The sequence below is a fragment of the Corythoichthys intestinalis genome, chromosome 17, assembly GCF_030265065.1.
Source record: "Corythoichthys intestinalis isolate RoL2023-P3 chromosome 17, ASM3026506v1, whole genome shotgun sequence".
NCBI classification, from domain to species: Eukaryota; Metazoa; Chordata; class Actinopteri; order Syngnathiformes; family Syngnathidae; genus Corythoichthys; species Corythoichthys intestinalis.
Genome location: NC_080411.1, coordinates 15633608 through 15654005, shown reverse-complemented (window position 1 = coordinate 15654005; position 20398 = coordinate 15633608). Strand labels below are relative to the sequence as shown.

Here is a 20398-nt window from a genome sequence, read left to right as displayed (position 1 = left end):
AGGCAACAAGAATAAACTGATATTAAATATTTATGTTTACATTTTGATGCAATATCAACACTCACTTGGATTTAACGCAGGCAAATTTGAGAAAAGATTGGGTTTTAATGAACGATCGCTGCAAGCCCCTCCCAGTTGAAATGGACTGGATGACAAATTTGGATTTGAATGTAAAAAAAAAAGGCCATTTCTAAATTAATAATAATGCATTGGATTTATATCGTGTTCTATAGTGCTTTACATTACATTGTTTTTTTCACTCCATACTAGATGCTAGTAAGTTAGTGATACCTCAAAATATGAAATTAATTTTGGATTAGCTTTCGTATCAGGATTTCTTTCATACAATGAATCGCGTTTTAAATGGCCTAATTCATTCCACACTACCACAATAATTTTCTGTCATTTCCTATGACTGCCTGTCTTTATTTGTAACACTTTGTCGTCCCCAGTGTTGTTTTCCTCAGCGATGACGACAACGAAAATATTTAGTCAAAGAACACTCATTTCATGACGATGACGAGACGATAACGAGCTAAAAATGTGTTTTGGGAGACTAAAACATAATGAGACAAATGCCAATTTTCGTCTGAAGAGACGAGAACGAGACGTAATGTGTAATAGTTTAAACCACATGTTCATAATGAGTGACATTTTATGTGTAGTTAGCTTGCATCGTAGCAGTGTCCGGTTGTATCACTCATACGGCTGCCAACAGTTTTGGATTACGCGGGATATCCTTGAATTTACGAAGTTCTGATTGGTACCGTGCGCCCTTCCCCTTCCCGACTCACCAGTGTGTCCAGTTCAGGCTCCATGCAGCCTTGCACACACGGTAAGATTGTTTTCTTGGCCGGAGAGAATTGCACTGTAGCCCTAGCCTTTAAAGGTCTGTGCTGTCATGATCATCACACACTATATGTAACTCGTAGTGTTATAAAGGAATAGTATCTTTTCTCGTATTTACTGTTTGTATTACTCTAACGTACTCAATATAAAATAAATAGCATTTATATCATAGTTTAAGGAAAGCTAGCAGAATATATTTGACATAGGGCATAAGAGATACATGACTCCTTCTGCCCACGGAAGCCCAACGCGTGCGTCATGCAGCTGACTGAGCAAGATTGACGCTGACTACCCGGTGATAGGCAAGACATCTAAAAGCCCATGTCTTCTACAGCAAATCCCACAATCAGCTCTTCAGGACAGTCCAGAACAAATGGCGGGACGTCCTGTACTACCACAACACCTGATAACAAAAAGAACTCTTAAGTTTGATAGCTCAACGCCTCTCAGACGTTAAGGCGCGCTGAACCTCTCACCTCAGTTGCCTCATTAACCATGACCCAGCAACGGTGACACACGAACTTGACCGCCCAAATCTGCAACAGACGAAGACCCAGACACACCCTTCTTATTACCCACAGCCCGCCCCGGGAGAGCCTTCAAAAAGACTGAATGTTTAATAAATCATTGTCATTTTTTCTCTGGAATCTTTTTTTGACTTGTGATATGGCGACCCGGGAACCAGTGTGCCTCCTCACCTGGGTCTATTGCTGTTTTGCCTTGCCGTTTGATCGCTGTCAACCTGAATAAATTGTCAACGTGTTTCGAAGCCTTTTTCCAGCTTTCAAAAGCGAGTCAGTACAAGGGGTTAATACTAAGGTGAACGCGCTTTTGGCGAGTTTGGCCTTTTGGCCGGGTTGTTGATGTTTCGCCGGCCCGGATCCTTGGAGCTGCGCCAGCGCGGGTCCGTTGGTTCGGCTGGCATGATTTTGGCAATCTTGCTAAAAGGTCAGATTCCTTCAATTAGCATAGCATTCGCGTTCAAATTAAACTAATGCTAACGACGAGCGTCCTCTTAAGCTCATGGACAAAACTTTACTTACAGTTCGTGGCGTCCAGCTGGGTATAATTTATTGAAAATAATATACCGGTACTGCTTTCCTGCTGAGAATGTATTATCACCAAGTTGGCGTTGTCCTTGTAGTGGACGCTACAATATGTGCTTTTCTGTCAATGTTCATTTGAAATCGTTGAAAATCCATCCATCCATCCATCCATCGCTTAGTCCAGGGTTGGGTTGCGGACGCAGCAGCTTTAGTAGGGAAGCCCAGACTTCCCTCTATCGTCCAAAAGAGGTTGTGCGAGCTTACTCTCCAGACGTTATCACATGACTACTCAAGCTCACAGCAAACACGGAGTGCTAAAAGATGAGCTAAGTTTGGCAGCAATTGCTTGTTATTTCATCTCCTTTGTAAGTTATATTCTTTTGTTTCATATAGATGTGCATTGTATAGCACATTCTGGTGTCTATATTTCGTTTCATTTATAGTCAAACAAAGCTAGAACTCTATTATCCAGCATGGAACAGGATTACAAAAAAAGTGTTCTCTTCACTGTGTGACTGATAGTGTGAAAATGAAACTGTTCATTAAACCTTTGAGCATGGGTTTCACACCTCGTCTGCTTATTAGAATAATAAGATATAAAACACAGTGGTTACACGATTGCATTGCTGCAATTCGGAATGATCTACTAATATCTGCACTATATCTCGTATGATAAATCATTTTTTCGTAATATCAAGCGAAAAAAGCGTTTCGTAAAACGTATCTCGAGGTACCACAGTACCATAGTAGCCACATTTGCCCCAGGGCAGTCTGACAGAAGTGAGGCAGCAGTTGTGCACCACAGACCCTTCTGTACCCCATCAGCAGACTCATTCTGGCACTACTTTCACACAGGCAAGTAGGGATAACTGTCTTTCTCAAGTGGTAGCTGGATTCGAACCCCTGATCTTTTGATCTACGCATGACCCGATGGACCATCTAGGCTTCAAAATCCCTGTTTTATTTCCAGTTATATAGTCACTGTTACTAATATAGTCACTGTTTTCCTGTCATTGCGCTTTCTGATGTCGCCATAGCTTTAACTCTTTGGTCTTCATGACATTTTCCCTTTCATCCCAAGTCAGTTCCCTCCCGTCGAGCCGCCGCATTCTTCTTTTCCGTCTTCAGCTTCTCCTCCAGCGAACCTGTTCATCCCCTGAGTCGCCTACATGTCACGGCGGTATGCTAATGCGACTGCGGCATATGGCTCATTCCTTATTTAAGTTGAGCCGAGAGAAACAGACAGACAGACCGCAAAGCCACCGACTCAACCCGTCCTTGGCTTCCCGCCCGCTTTGGTGACGCTGTTGATCTGCTAATGAGGACTAAGTGCGATGGCAATCAGCTCAACACACCGGGCGGGATCAGCAGCCGCGATCAGAAATCCAAATCCTATTAAAAGAACGTTACGCGGGGAAAAAGGTGCCGCAGAGTGGTTTGATTTTTTTTTCTTTCAGGAAGCAAAGACGCGCGATCTGACTGACGGCTACACTGCTACGTCCTGTCGCGCTGCGCTCAGCAAGCTGTCACTCTGACAGGATCGCTTTATTTGATGATTGGGAGGCCGCGACCTTGCCCGTCTGGCAAATTTGAGGTGTGGGCAGCTTCCTGTGTCGCCTTCGCCGCGGGTGGGGAAAAATACAATGTTGTGAGTCTTTTAGGGATGGCAATGGCAGAATTTGGTTTGGAGATCAGATTCTACTTATACAAAACAACTGGTCATGATAGGCCTGACAGTGACTATCATGTTTCAATACATTTGACGTAGACGGACGTCCAATCCATATCGCCCTTTTTTATTTATTTTTTTTACCTGTCCTTTCAGCTGCTTGACACAGAGAATGGGAATCCGAGTTTCCTTTGAACCGTTTTAATGTGTCACATGAGAGTATGATATAATTCCATTGTGATTATTCATTGTGTTTTGTTAATTAGGAGAATGCAGCAAGCAGGGAGGGGTTATAGTAGGGTGACCATATTTTGATTTCCAAAAAAGAGGACACTCGGCCCGGCCACGAGATACTTGAATTTTACTCGAAGATAACTCAAAGATGCGTATCTCCCACTTTTTTTTTTACTCAACAGGCTTTATTCTTTCCAAAAAAAAAAATCACACAATAAAAAAAAAAAAAAAAAAAAAGAATAATTATTTAAAAAATAATATAATGCAGACTCATGGAAATGTAGTCCAGTTAATACACACACACGGTTGGCTATGTGCCAACTCAACATTTTTTAAAATTACGATCACGACAATTGTCGTTGACAAAATGTTATTCCCACTCAATTTTTATTCTCATACAATGTTCTAAATTGTACGCAAACAATAACTGAAATAAACTGACAAGCAATTCAACCAGCATGTTTCCAAACGCAGCAGTTCGAATTCAAAACTACATTGCCCATAATGCCTAGCGCAGCTGAGCTCACTGTTTGCTACCCCATTAACGAATACGGGAGCCGAGGCCAAATCAGACTTTGCTATAAAAGTTCACTAACATCAGCAGCGCAAAAATGCGACAACAAATGGGATTTTACAGATTACACCAGTACAAATCTCCGACAGAAGTCAACAGTTGCCATTATATACGTATTTATCGTAAAAAAAAAAACTCATAAGCAACACAGCTATTTAGCTATACTAGCATTCAACCACTAACTAACGCTGAACAATTACAAGACTCATACAATATACTGCATCTCTGTGTACACATATAACCCTATGTACAACAGAAGACACGTGATCGACATTAAAAGGAGAAACTTACAGAAAGGTGTATGGAGCCACGTCTTTTAGAACTTCTTATTGAACTCCTTACTGTAGTCTGAGCTCTCGCCAAACCGTCAGTAGATGGTGGTAATTCCCCATGAAACAAAGGGTGAACTGCCAACAAAAAAGAAGAAGAAGATCTACTCCTTCTCCCGCCCCTACCAGAAGGAGCAACGTCAACGCAGGCAAGTGCTGCCCCCTAGCGGCCGGAGGAATTCTCTTCAAATTGGTCCCGTAAAAAAAAAATCATAAAAACCGGACATTTTTATGAATTTATAAAACCCGCCCGGACAACGAGGATACTGCGTGAAAGTAGGACTTGTCCGGGCAAAAGAGGACGTTTGGTCACCCTAGGTTATAGGGGACAGAAAGGAAAACACAAAAGGAGAGAGAGACAGAAGAGAAGAACAAACAACAAGAAAAACATTTAGCGCCTACGCTAACTATTAATGTTATAGTGCTATAGTTAGTTAATTGTATTTCTGCTTGACACCATGTGGGGGGCCAAGTCAGAATTAACCCTTTAAGTACGCCTAAATACCCCCCAATTCTCAAAATAACTATCCACAAAACATGTATTATACCTCATTGTACTGTCCTCGCCAAGACACTGTACCTAAATCCTAGCTAGGCAACGAGCTAAGCTCCAAAATGACGTTGTCAGACGTCCGTGTGGTTTGCTGCCTTTAATCAGCTGCTCATGACATCAACACTGGCAGAATGAAACCAAAATAAAAATGAAATTGAATCAGTTTAATCTTCAGTAACAGCAATTCAAATTTGCGTTTATAACTAGCTGTTGATGCAGCAATAACAATCCACACAAACAATTAGCATGAATCAGTTAGTGTCCGCACATCATTAAAAACAATCATATGAACTCGCCCCAAGTATTTGACCACAATTGAAAACGCACAATAAACGGTACAACAGGTGTTACACTGCTGATCAAAAGCATTAGTACCCCTGCAATTCTGTCAGATAATGCTCAATTTCTACCAGAAAATGAGTGCAATTACAAATGCTTTGGTACTAATATCTTTCATTTGTTTTGCTTGCAATGGAAAAATAAACAGAGAATGGAGAAAAAAAACTAAATTATAATTTTACACAAAACTCCAAAAATAGGCCAGACAAAAGTATTGGCACCCTCAGCCTAATACTTGGTAGCACAACCTTTAGATAAAATAACTGCAAACAACCTCTTCCGGTATCCATCAATGAGTTTCTTACAATTCTCTGCTGGAATTTTAGACCATTCATCTTTGGCCAAGTACTCCAGGTCTCTAAGATTTGAAGGGTGCCTTCTCCAAACTGCCATTTTCAGATCTCTCCACAGGTGTTCTATGGGATTCAGGTCTGGACTAATTGCTGGCAACTTTAGAAGTCTCCAGTGCTTTCTCTCAAACCATTTTTTAGTGCTTTTGAAGTGTGTTTTGGTTTATTGTCCTGCTGGAAGACCCATGACCTCTGAGGGAGACCCAGCATTCCCACACTGGGCCCTACATTATGTTGCAAAATTTGTTGGTAGTCTTCAGACTTCAGAATGCCATGCACACAGTCAAGTACTCCAGTGCCAGAGGCAGCAAAGCAACCCCAAAACATCAGGGAACCTCTGCAATGTTTGACTGTGGGGACTGTGTTCTTTTCTTTGAAGGCCTCGTTTTTTTTCCCTGTAAACTGTATGTTGATGCCTTTTCCCAAAAAGCTCTGTTTTTGTCTCATCTGATCAGAGAACATTCTTCCAAAACGTTTTTGGCTTTCTCAGGTAAGTTATGGCAAACTCCAGCCTGGCTTTTTATGTCTCTAGGTCAGAAGGGGGGTCTTCCTGTGTATCCTAACAAAGAGTCCCTTTTCATTCAGATGCTGATGGATAGTACGGGTTGACACTGTTGCACACTCGGACTGCAGGAAAGCATAAACTTGTTTGGATGTTAGTCGAGGTTCTTAATCCACCATCTGCACAATCTTTCCTTGAAATCTCTCGTCAATTTTTCTTTTCTGCCCATATCTAGGGAGGTTAGCCACAGTGCCATGGGCTTTACACATATTGATGAGTTTAGAGATGGACTTGTAGCCTTGAGATTGCCAATGCTTCCTCACAATTTTGCTTCTCAAGTCCTCAGACAGTTCTTTGGTCTTCCTTCTTTTCTCCATGATCAATGTGGTAAACACAAGGACACAGGACAGAGGTTGAGTCAACTTTAATCCATTTTAACTGGCAGCAAGTTTGAATAGTTAATGCCACCACCTGTTATGTGCCACAGGTAAGTAACAGGTGCTTTTAATTACACAAATTAGATAGGCAAAAAATGATTTTTCAAAGGGTGCCAATATTTTTGTCCGGCCCATTTTTTGAGTTTTGTGTAAAATGATAATGATTAAAACATTTTTTTTCATTTTCTATTGTGTTTTTTCATTGCAAACAAAATAAATGAAGATAGTACAGTAGCATTTGTAATTGCAATCATTTTCTGGGAGAAATTGAGCATTATCTGACAGAAAAACAGGCGTTGCCTCTGCAGATGCTTCACAAGCAACAAATGTGCGCGCAGGCTTGCAGCTGTTATCTTTTCTCTCTCTAACTCGGCTGCGCGAGCTCTTTGTGGGAACAAATGCACACTCCCTCGTGTGTGCGTGTGTGTTCTTCTTCATGTGCGCAAATACGTTCTTCTTTGTGTGTATATATGTTCTTACTCGCGTGTGAAAGTACGACCTGCTCTATGCTTCCTGTGCTACAATAAAAGCATACATCACAAATGTAAAGTCAACAATATTTTAAGAATAAAAACAAAAAAAAAAAAACGACTCGAGACAAAATGGCGGACAAGATTCCGGTGTCGTAAAGTCGAAAGCCCATGAGTCGGGTATGGGTATATTGTAATGTTGGGGGAGGGGGGGGGTAGATAAACCTTTAAACCTAATTACCGTATTTTTCGGACTGCAAGTCGCACCTGAGTATAAGTCGCACCAGCCATAAAATGCCCAACAAAGAGAAAAAAAACATATATAAGTCGCACCGGAGTATAAGTCGCATTTTTGGGGGAAATTTACTTGATAAAATCCAACACATAGAACAGATATATCATCTTGAAAGGCAATTTAATATAAAAATATAATAGAGAACAACATGCTGAATAGTACAGTGTACAGTGCATGAACAACGAAATGAGAATATACTGTCCTTACCAGGACGCTTCTGCTCGGTCCCGGGTATACAGCGAACTCCCAAATGACGATGCTGGACGTCCGTATAATGTGCTGAATCAATTTGGTGCTTGATACCAAACAGGTTCGCATCAACGTAAAGAAATGATAATTAGGTGCTCTTAGAGCAATGACATTAAACGGTTAGCATGCGTTCGCTAGCATTAGCAAATCATTCAAACAACCACACAACTGGCTCTAAGTGTCCGATCGCGAGTGGAAAACACACAATAACAACAGAAAAGATGATACACACAGGCTTTGCCTCTGTAGAGATATTTTGAAAGCATAAACAATGAACTTAGGTTTGCAGCCGTGTCTCTCTCTCGCTAACTCACCCACTCACTCACACCTACGTAGCTGTCCATCTTCTTCTGGCGTGTGAGTGCTCTTTTTCACGTAAACAAGTGCGAGTGCGCCCCCACGTGGGCGTGAAAGCGCCACAAACTAAAAGCATGTGTTTCAATATACAAAAAGTCAATAATACAATTGAACACACATTGCAAAAGGCTGAACGCGAACGTGGCCATAGCTATTGAGTTATTCAGATAACTATAGCATAAAGAACATGCTAAAAAGTTTACCAAACCATCAGTGTCACTCCAAAACACCACAATAACATGTGAAATGATAACATAATGTGTTAATAATTTCACACATAAGTCGCTCCTGAGTATAAGTCGCACCCCCAGCCAAAATATGAAAAAAAAACCGCGACTTATAGTCCGAAAAATATGGTACGCTGTTTTAGAAACTTGACTTCTGGCACTCCAGTTTCTTTCCCTACCGAGCAGCGGGTTCTGCTGAGCCCTTCCACCATTACAAAGCACTCACCGCCAGACACACTTTGAGCTTCCCCTCAATGAAAGACCATGCATCTGCCATTGCGCTGTACCAAACTCACTCTGGAGTTCAACTCTGACAAATATTTGCTTCCATGGAGCCATCCAACATAGATCAATAACTCAGATTCCGTTTAAAACAAATTTGATGCGAGAAATTATCAGCCCCCCCCCCCAAAAAAAAAAAAAAAAAACACTCTCTTCCTCCGAGGTCTTCAAATATCCTTCAAATGGCACGACGACAAAAGCGGATATTAGGTTTATTAAAATGTAAATGCGGCGCTTGCCTTTATTCCCTTTAAGCACACGGTCCATTTTCACGCACTAGTTGGCAGACATGAAAGGAACCAATTATTTCTATAAAGTTCATGGCGAGGAAAAAAATAAATATATATATATACACAGTTTTTGATTAGCGTTTTGGACAGATTCCCAAAATCCAGAAGAAAAAAAAAAACAACAACACTTAAGATGTCGCTAAGAGTCAACACTCCATTAGAAAGTACTCCCCCGCCCTAGGACATCTTTACTTTAGAACAGAAATAAATGTCCCCGAGGAGTGCGCTTTTCTCTGTATGTGTCACAGGGACTGTGTGTGTTTATGTCTGTGACGGTAAAATACATTAAAAACACGTTTCCAAATATAACTTGAGAAAGCGCCGCCGTGTCAATGTTTGTTCACCTCCAAGCGGCGGCAATGACAACAACATGGGCGGCGGTGTTTAATGCAACCGCAAAGTTGCAAATGTTTTAAACGTGCCGTTGCGCGCAGCCAAACCAAAACCTAGAGATCTACGTAGTTCACGTGTCACGAAATAACTAATACAGTGGGGCAAATAAGTATTTAGTCAACCACTAAATGTGCAAGTTCTCCTACTTAATTATATATTAAAGAGGCCTGTAATTGTCAACATGTGTAAACCTCAACCATGAGAGACAGAATGTGGGGAAAAAAAACACAAGAAAATCATATTGTTTGATTTTTAAAGAATTTATTTGCAAATCATGGTGGAAAAAAAGTATTTGGTCAATACCAAAAGTTCATCTCAATACTTTGTTATGTACCCTTTGTTGGCAATAACGGAGGCCAAACATTTTCTGTAACTCTTCACAAGCTTTTCACACACTGTTGCTGGTATTTTGGCCCATTCCTCCATGCAGATCTCCTCCAGAGCAGTGATGTTTTGGGGCTGTCGTTGGGCAACACAGACTTTCAACTCCGTCCTGACCCCGTGGAATCAAAATGATAAGAACTGTGAGCAAAAATCCAAGAACCACACTGGGGGACCTAGTGAATGACCTACAGAGAGCTGGGACCACAGTAACAAAGGCTACTATAAGTAACACAATGCGCTGCCAGGGACTCAAATCATGCACTGCCAGACGTGTCCCCCTGCTGAAGAAAGTACACGTCCAGGCCCCTCTGCGGTTCGCTAGAGAGCATTTGGATGATCCAGAAGAGGACTGGGAGAATGTGTTATGGTCAGATGAAACAAAAATGAAACTTTTTGGTAGAAACACAGGTTCTCCTGTTTGGAGGAGAAAGAATACTGAATTGCATCAGAACACCATACCCACTGTGAAGCATGGGGGTGGAAACATCATGCTTTGGGGCTGTTTTTCTGCAAAGGGACAGGGACGACTGATCTGTGTAAAGGAAAGAATGAATGGGGCCATGTATCGAGAGATTTTGAGTGAAAATCTCCTTCCATCAGCAAGGGCATTGAAGATGAGACGTGGCTGGGTCTTTCAGCATGACAATGATCCCAAACACACAGCCAGGGCAACAAAGGAGTGGCTTCGTAAGAAGCATTTCAAGGTCCTGGAGTGGCCTAGCTAGTCTCCAGATCTCAACCCCATAGAAAATATGTGGAGGGAGTTGAAAGTCAGTGTTGCCCATCGACAACCCCAAAACATCACTGCTCTAGACGAGATCTGCATGGAGGAATGGGCCAAAATACCAGCAACAGTGTGTGAAAAGTTTGTGAAGAGTTACAGAAAACGTTTGGCCTCTGTTATTGCTAACAAAGGGTACATAACAAAGTATTGAGATGAACTTTTGGTATTGACCAAATACTTATTTTCCACCATGATTTGCAAATAAATTCTTTAAAAATCAAACATTGAGATTTTCTGCTTGTTTTTTTTCCCACATTCTGTCTCTCATGGTTGAGGTTTACCCATGTTGACAATTACAGGTCTCTCTTATATTTTCAAGTGGGAGAACTTGCACAATTAGTGGTTGACTAAATACTTATTTGCCCCACTGTACACTGAGGCGCATTGACATGTGAATTTAATTAATACGATTTTGCATGGCACTTTTATTGCAATGCTCGCTAGTCAAAGCAAAAATAAATGGATATGGTAATTCGTATTACAAATATTATTAAAATGTAGGCTTTAGAGAAGTCAAAAAGGTATAAAATAAAACCAATAAAATTTAGAAAGAGATGTATTTGAAAGAAATATTTCTACCCCAGAAATATTCATTAAAAATCCCAAAACAAAAACTAACACAAAAATTCATGCTGCAATAAATGTGGAAAACTGCCTCGTTAAAAAAAATTAATTAGCACAAAAAAAATGACGTGTATTGAATTCATTGGATTTTGTGTGGTGTATTGCAAGTATCCTCGCAAGTCACAAAAATAAATGCGTAAATAAATAAATAAATAAGATAACTTGAATTACAAATATAATCGAAATTGGGAGTTTTTAAAATACTGTAAAAAATATCACATAAAATATCACATAAAAAAAAAAAAAAAAAAAAAAACTCTTTCCCCATTATTTTCAATGGCATCGTGGATCGGCCGTGGTGCAGTTGGTAGCTCGAATTGTCCTGGGAGCGAAGGTTCGGCATTTCGATTCCCGGCTAAGACTATCCACTTTTGAAGTGTCCTTGGGCAAAGCACTGAACCCTAATTTGCCCCCAATGCGTTGGCAGCGCCTTGCATGGCAGCAGCACCATTGGTGTGTAAATGTGTGCGTGAAAGGGTAAATGTGTGCTAATGTAAAGCGCTTTGGGCATTGTAACAATGTGGATAAATGTGCAATATAAGTTTTTACCATTTACTAATTGGACAAAAACTTAAGTGGTTGTTACCAAAAGCTTACTATTACTGCCCATTGACATTCAACTGGCGACCAACCAAATCGATGCCATTGGCAGCCATGCACGTGTATGCCATTGACAGCCATGTACGTCCTTGCCAGTGATGGCCAGTATGTACAGTATGTAAGTCCATGTCACTGAGGGGCATGCACGTCAAAATTAAGTTTGAGAACGATAAACCGATACGACTGGATATCCGGTTTTACAGGTGAGAGATACAGCTGTATCGATAGTAAAGTTACCATTTGACAGTAATTAGCCATTAAATGTTCAATGAACCGATAGCAGAGATAGAATTCGGCCATCGCGAGCACAAGAATCGGCTTCTAATGCCTAGTTAATGCATTGCTTAATTTGCTAATAATTTAGCTTTTACTTCACATGCTGCGCTTGTGTCATTCACCACAAAGCGCACTTAGATTGTGACTGCACGCATGATATAATATGGACAAGCACCACTCACAGTCGTGGTTGCCTCAACTTTCCATGCATCTGGGCAGAACCGCTAGTAGTTGGCGTCATTACCCGATCGTCACGGGCGTGTCATAACAACGCGAGAGCTAACAAAACCACTGCAACGCACGCTCCGTAGCGTTTTCTTCAAGGCCCAAAACGAAACTAGTAGTGGCAACGAAGCAACATGCTAAAACAATGGACAGTTTCAGCACCACGCCAGCGACGCGCAGCGATTGATTTTCAACGCACCCAGGAAAACAAGTCGTACTTTGAAGTGATGAAGACAGCCAGATCTGTTCGCATGGGACAGAGCTAGTGTGAAGCGGTACAGAGATTGTGAGTTTTCAACACTGAAAAATAACCCACTACAATGGTGGAAAGGGCGGCATATTGTTTCCACGAAACGCAGTCTCTTAAACATGAACATGTGGATCAGTTGATCTTCCTCAAGAAAAATCTGCCTTTCAAAAAAGATATGGACAGGGATGAGGAATAAATAATGTGGAAGCACAGGCATAAGTGAATGACTTTGCTGTGTATAAGGTTAAAGTAATGATTATAGACCTGTCTATCTAAAATGCCATGTTTTTATTCCCCCAATTATACCAGTGGTAAAGCATAATTTATTTTTTATTTATGATAACACTAGCAGGTTTTATTTTTTTCTAGAGCTGCTGCTTATAATTAATATTTGTTGCTTGTAAGATGTTTACGTTGAAAGTTTGCACTTAAATTACTTACCTATTATGTTCAAAACACCAGGAAATACAGTAATTAAATTACTGCACTTTATTGTTGTCTGTCACTGGAGTTTTATTTTATTATCAGTCCCATCCAACAAAATGACGGTCATATAGTAAGCTTTATTTTTTTGTTTTCATTAAAAAAAAAAAAAAAAAAAAAAAAAAAGAATGAAACATAACATTGGTATGAAATTTTGATGTTTAATTTTGCTATTAGAAATGTGGTCTTTTTATATGTTTAAAATACTGTATGAACACACACAACAAATGTTTACTATTGTATCGTTTTCACTCTGTATCGAATCGTATCGAATTGCTTGGCCTTAAAAATGTATCGTTTTTTTAATCGAATCATAACCTGTGTATCTAGATACGTATAGAATCGGCTTCATGCCAGTGATTCCCAACCCTAGTCAAAATATCAACAGGAAATGATCTGATATCAACATGAAGTGACCATATAATGTCTCCAATTTAATAGGAAGTGGCCTGATATCACCAGGAAGTGACCCTGAAAGGTCCCCAAATCAACAGCAAGTGACCTGAAATCAAAAGGACGTGACCCTAAGGAGATAACCTGCGAAAGCTAAGCAACCATTGCAATTTCTCCAGAAAGAGCATTTTCCTTTTACTAAAAATCAACATCAAAACTATCACCAAAACTGATACAAAATGCATGCTGCAAAAAAAAAAAAAAGTGCCAAAAATAGTCAGCACTTAAAAAAAAACAAAAAAAAACATGTTACTTAAAAATGGCGAGTTACAAAATAACAGTGTTTCAAAAATACCTCCCAAAAGCCACACATTATAAATAACATGATGTATGTAAATGTATGCATTGACAAGAAAATCGCAATGTGACATTGGAAAAATGCTGCAATAACACCTTCCTGCACTCCGTGTTTGTATTATGAATGAAGCCAGTTTTTCGGAAGGAGTAATGAGGAGAAAATAAATGTTTTAACATTGAGACACAGAATAACAGCTTCACAGTTATCTTAAGTTAGTTTTGTTTACCCAACAACAACACCAAAAACTATTTCATGACATTCCAACTCCATATTGGTTTTGCGCCAGCTTTTTTTGTTTTATCCACTTCATTTTTTTTACATTGCCAATTTGCATTCATTCTCTCTTAAATAGGAAAAGTAACACACATAAAAACCAAGACATATTTGGAACTTTTCGAGCAACTCACCGTCCAGCCGCCTCCGTCCGTAGTCATGTCGCAGTAGACCTGGAAGCCGGTGGGGTGGTGGACGGGGAACACGGAGTAGATACCATCCTCTCGTTGGCCGCTGGCGTACAAATCGCCGCAATCGCGCGGACGCGAGCCTGCCGAAAGAAAAAAAACCCCAGAATTTTAACACCACATTCAAGATTTATTTCTCGTCTCGAACACAGTGTGGGTATTCAAGGTATCGCTCTTGAATGGTTCAAGTCGTACCTGAATGAACAGAGTTTTTCTGTGAAAATGGGCAATTTTATCTCCAAAAAGGCATCGCTTCCGCATGGGGTTCTCCAGGGATCTGTCCTCGACCCCCTTTTATTTTCGCTTTATTTATTGCCTCTTGGTTCTGTTTTTAGGAAACATGGTGTTTTATTTCATTTGTATGCTGATGACTGTCAGATCTATTTTCCAATGGCACAAAATGGCACGTTCTGTCAACTCATTGAATGCCTCAACAACATAAAGTCGTGGCTTTCACTTAGTTTTTTAAGTTTGAATGACAGCAAGACTGAAGTCATGGTGTTCAGACCAAGTAGCCAGGCCTGCCTGAATGTTGACCTCGGTTCATTGTCTCCATTTCTTAAGAACTGTGTCAAAAATCTAGGGGTCCAATTTGATTCTGATTTTAAATTTGAGAAGCAGATTTCATGCGTTGTACGTGACTGTTTTTATCAGCGTCGCCAGATTGCTAAGGTGAAATCTATTGTTTCACGCTCTGATTTGGAGAAATTGATCCATGCTTTTGTCATAACTCGGCTGGATTATGGTAATTCTTGTATGCAGGCGTCGGTCAGGTTGCACTAGCCCGTCTACAACTTGTGCAAAACTCAGCTGCTCGACTCCTAACTAAAACCCGCAGGCGCGAACATATCACCCCGATTTTAGCATCTCTTCACTGGCTCCCAGTACATTACCGAATACATTTTAAGATATTATTATTTGTTTTTAAATGTTTGAATAATCTTGCGCCGCCATATCTGTCAGAACTGCTTCAGCCTTACAGTCCAGCCAGAACCCTCAGATCAGTTGACCACCTGCTTCTAGAAGTCCCAAGATCAAGGCTGAAGCTTAGGGGTGACCGTGCATTTGCAGTGATGGCACAAAGGCTGTGGAACCAATTACCACTTACTATTAGACAGGCCCCTTCACTTACGGATTTTAAATCACGCCTTAAAACATTTTATTTTTCTTCAGCTTTTAATGTGCAATGACTGTTTATTTGTGTGTCTTTGAAAGTTAACTTATTTTGCTGTTTTATGGTATGTAAAGCAGTTTGGTCTCCTTGGCGGATTTTTTAAAATGTGCTATACAAATAAAGTTGATTGATTCATTCATGATTAGTGGTGGTAACTTCTGGGTTCCTCATGATACAATACGATTTGCAATACAAGGCTCATGATACGGCGATAAAACAATTATCGATACATCGGTACGCAAATACAATACAACAGAAAAACAATCTACTGTATTTTCATTCATCTGCTGTGAATTAGAAATTGAGTTTATCACGAGAAGACGTCCAATTCGTTTGAACTGGGAGGGCCGATGCACCAATGAGTTTAATTTTGGGGCGTTTCAGGTTCACTTCCTGTGGATTTTAAGGCATTCCAGGGTCAGTTCCTGTTGATGATGAGGCATTTCAGGGTCAATTCCTGTTTATTTAGGGGCATTTCAGAGTCATTTCCTATTCAATTTGGTCACTTCAGGTTGATTTTTGGAACAATCAATGCTGATATTGGGTATCGAGTAGGGGTGTGCCATCTTAGGCACCCCACGATTCGAATCGATTATGATTCAGGGTGCTAAGATTCGATTATCACGGTATTGCCGATGATCATGATTATCACGTTTATCGATGCATCATACATTACTAATTGATAAAGTAGCCAAACAAATGTATATCCATTATTTATTTAGAATATCCTAATAATTCAACAGGAACGATGGAAACATGTCCATACAACAAAAACTGGCCTTAAGCTGCCTTTTTTTTTTTTTTTTTTTTTTACAAGGAAGTGCAAAAACATTAACCATTTTAAAGGCGTACTTATTTCTCAACATGCCTATATAACACATGGCTGGCCTTGAGATGCTCTTTTTCACAAAAAGGTGCAAAAACATTAGCTTTTTCAAAGGCAGTACTTATTTCTCTCAACAATACAATAAGATTTACACAGGTGGAATGAATTCCACATTTTCTGGAAACAAACAAAGTGTCTTTAGAAATAAGATTTCTTTTAACCAATATACTTTTACACAGAGTTCTGTACTATTTCGCATGTTTATAGTGTTACCGCTGTACTTAACTCATTTGCTCCCAAAAAATGTACAAGTACGTTCTATTTTTACACGTTTCAGTGTCCCAAAGACGGATTTATATGTCTTCTACGTTTTTTTTCTTTTTTTTTAATGAGAGACATCTGTGGGTTCTGATTCAATTTAGCTCCAAAGCACAAAGCTTAAAATCCATTTTAAAGCAATAAAACTGGCCACTGGAGGGCAGTAGCGCATTTGGTAAGACCCGCAACCCAATTCAACGGCAACGAATGGCCGGGCCGCACGGCTGGGGCACCGGCGGAAGACGACCGAATGGAGAACAACCTAGAGGACGCCCGGGATGCCAGGCGCTGGACGACCGAGCAGAACGACATGGACCACCAGTGCAGCCAACGATGCCGTAGAGTCCGTGCTGCTCACCGAAAATCAGAAATTAGAAAATTGCTCAAACTAAGCTATTTTCTAATGCTGATTTCTAAAGAATGGAAAAAGATATGAAATTACTTTTTTTCCTGCTGAAAGAAGACAATCTAATCTTTCGTTTGGTGGGTTCCATGTTTATATAGCAATAAAACAGAGTTTTCTGTGGACCTTGCAAAATCAGTCAAAATCCAGTAAAACAGCCGGGAGGGAATAGGGTTGCACTGGTGAAAATGGCTGGGAGTGAATGAGTTAATCATGGTTTTACACGTTCTGCATATGGAGTAACTTTTTTACACCAACGAACAATACACAAATGGACATGTATTTCACGTTAGCGAATTCGCTAATTAGCTTAGTGCTTATCGCTAACTGTTACCATCTCAAAAACGACAACAATACAATAAAGGCTAAACAGTACAAGAAGGTTTGTGTACTCAGCCCTTATAGACGCACACGGGACTTAGCAACACACTCAGGATATTTTTCAATTTGCATGACATGAAACTACTTCTGGACAACTAAAAGACAAGGAGCAACGAACTATCGCTCTTCCCTCTCGCCCTACAAAATAACTTGCGCACAGAAGAGGACAAAAGCGCGACTGCCGGGTACCTGCCTGTCTCATACACAAATTTATTTTAGAGTCTTTTGCACAGGAGTAAATCCCTCGCTCAGCAGACGTCTTGAATTTCGTTCCACTACTAGCGGCTGTCACAAAGTTATTAGGAAAAAATCATCGTTTTTTTAACATTTATGAATCGTAATTGAATCATCACATGTCGAATCTCGATGCATCTAATAATCGATTTTTTGGCACACCGCTTGTATCAAGGGGTGAGAACCGCACTAGTAGACGTCCAATTCGTTTGAACTTGGAGGGTGGCATCCCTCCCACCTTATACGGATTGGACGTCTATGGCGGTCAATGGCAACAAATGAGTTTAAGTTTGGAACATTTCAGGTCATTTACTGTTAATTTTCACCTCCTGTTTATTTGGGGGCTTTTGAGGGTCACTTCCTGTTCAAATTAGGTCATATCCTGTTGATTTGGGTGTCACTTCCAGTTGATATCGGATCACTTGGGTCAGAAATAAATAGGAGTGAATAGGACCTATTGATTTCCAATCCCAGTGACCCCATCATTTCATTTCCTGTTAATTTTGTGGTATATATGGGTCACTTCCTGTTCTGTAGCCTAAAATACAGTGCCTTGCAAAAGTATTCGGCCCCCTTGAACCTTGCAACCTTTCGCCACATTTCAGGCTTCAAACATAAAGATATAAAATTTTAATTTTTTGTCAAGAATCAACAACAAATGGGACACAATCGTGAAGTGGAACAAAATGTATTGGATAATTTAAGCTTTTTTATCAAATAAAAAACTGAAAAGTGGGGCGTGCAATATTATTCGGCCCCCTTGCGTTAATACTTTGTAGCGCCACCTTGTGCTCCAATTACAGCTGCAAGTCGCTTGGGGTATGTTTCTATCAGTTTTGCACATCGAGAGACTGACATTCTTGCCCATTCTTCCTTGCAAAACAGCTTGAGCTCAGTGAGGTTGGATGGAGAGTGTTTGTGAACAGCAGTCTTCAGCTCTTTCCACAGATTCTCGATTGGATTCAGGTCTGGACTTTGACTTGGCCATTCTAACACCTGGATACGTTTATTTTTTAACCATTCCATTGTAGATTTGGCTTTATGTTTTGGATCATTGTCCTGTTGGAAGATAAATCTCCGTCCCAGTCTCAGGTCTTGTGCAGATACCAACAGGTTTTCTTCCAGAATGTTCCTTATTTGGCTGCATCCATCTTCCCGTCAATTTTAACCATCTTCCCTGTCCCTGCTGAAGAAAAGCAGGCCCAAATCATGATGCTGCCACCACCATGTTTGACAGTGGGGATGGTGTGTTCAGGGTGATGAGCTGTGTTGCTTTTACGCCAAACATATCGTTTTGCATTGTGGCCAAAAAGTTCAATTTTGGTTTCATCTGACCAGAGCACCTTCTTCCACATGTTTGGTGTGTCTCCCAGGTGGCTTGTGGCAAACTTTAAATGAGACTTTTTATGGATATCTTTGAGAAATGGCTTTCTTCTTGCCACTCTTCCATAAAGGCCAGATTTGTGCAGTGTACGACTGATTGTTGTCCTATGGACAGACTCTCCCACCTCAGCTGTAGATCTCTGCAGTTCATACAGAGTGATCATGGGCCTCTTGGCTGCATCTCTGATCAGTTTTCTCCTTGTTTGAGAAGAACGTTTGGAAGGACGGCCGGGTCTTGGTAGATTTGCAGTGGTCTGATGCTCCTTCCATTTCAATATGATGGCTTGCACAGTGCTCCTTGAGATGTTTAAAGCTTGGGAAATCTTTTTGTATCCAAATCCGGCTTTAAACTTCTCCACAACAGTATCTCGCACCTGCCTGGTGTGTTCCTTGGTTTTCATAATGCTCTCTGCACTTTAAACAGAACCCTGAGACTATCACAGAGCAGGTGCATTTATACGGAGACTTGATTACACACAGGTGGATTCTATTTATCATCATCGGTCATTTAGGACAACATTGGATCATTCAGAGATCCTCACTGAACTTCTGGAGTCAGTTTGCTGCACTGAAAGTAAAGGGGCCGTATAATATTGCACGCCCCACTTTTCAGTTTTTTATTTGTTAAAAAAGTTTAAATTATCCAATAAATGTTGTTCCACTTCACGATTGTGTCCCACTTGTTGTTGATTCTTGATAAAAAAGTTAAATTTCATATCTTTATGTTTGAAGCCTGAAATGTGGCGAAAGGTTGCAAGATTCAAGGGGGCCGAATACTTTTGCAAGGCACTGTATATCTCTAAAGTGACTGAAAGTGATTGTGATCGTCACACACTAAATGTAACAGAATTTGCGTTCGCATTAGCATTAACGGTCGCGTCGCAAGCATCCTGTTAAACTTTTGTTGTCATTTTGTTTTTTTTTGCGTCGGCTACGGCTTACAGTAGTTGTGCTCCATGCTTCCGACTGCAAATTCCCACTTCCGTACTTTCGGTTGCTAATATGACCAAGAAGTATTTTCGTCCACAAGACTAACACGAAAATTAAAAGGGCTGACAAAAAACAACACTGTTCATGACGTGACTTATTTTTGGGTTTTCCCATTCATTTCTGTTGATGTATTCCATTCTCCTCTTCCTCCTGCGAGATCGGAAAGACGCTGACGCGGCACAAAGTTGTTCACGCTGGGTGTAAAAGGTCACGTTTGATTTATGCCCGCTTGTCTTTTATTCTCGCTGAGCTGAGTTCATGTAAACGCACTTCTCCGACTACCGTCAGCTTGTTTTGAAAGTGCAATAGGATTCATGCCACGTGTTTAAAGTGCTATGAAATGGTGATCACGTCAAAAAAAAGACAATGACGGCACTAATGTAATTTTACATACAGAAAATGAATT

The 20398-nt window shown here is 40.4% G+C and overlaps 1 protein-coding gene across 3 annotated transcripts in view; it reads right to left on the bottom strand.

Annotated features, from left to right (window-relative positions):
- Positions 1-20398, bottom strand: part of fibcd1b (fibrinogen C domain containing 1b) — a 310956-nt gene that overhangs the window by 127600 nt on the left and 162958 nt on the right. For all 3 annotated transcript variants that reach the window (XM_057819800.1, XM_057819801.1, XM_057819802.1), the window contains one exon: positions 14230-14366. In XM_057819800.1, coding sequence (XP_057675783.1) covers positions 14230-14366 — 137 coding nt within the window. The remainder of the gene's footprint in view (positions 1-14229; positions 14367-20398) is intronic.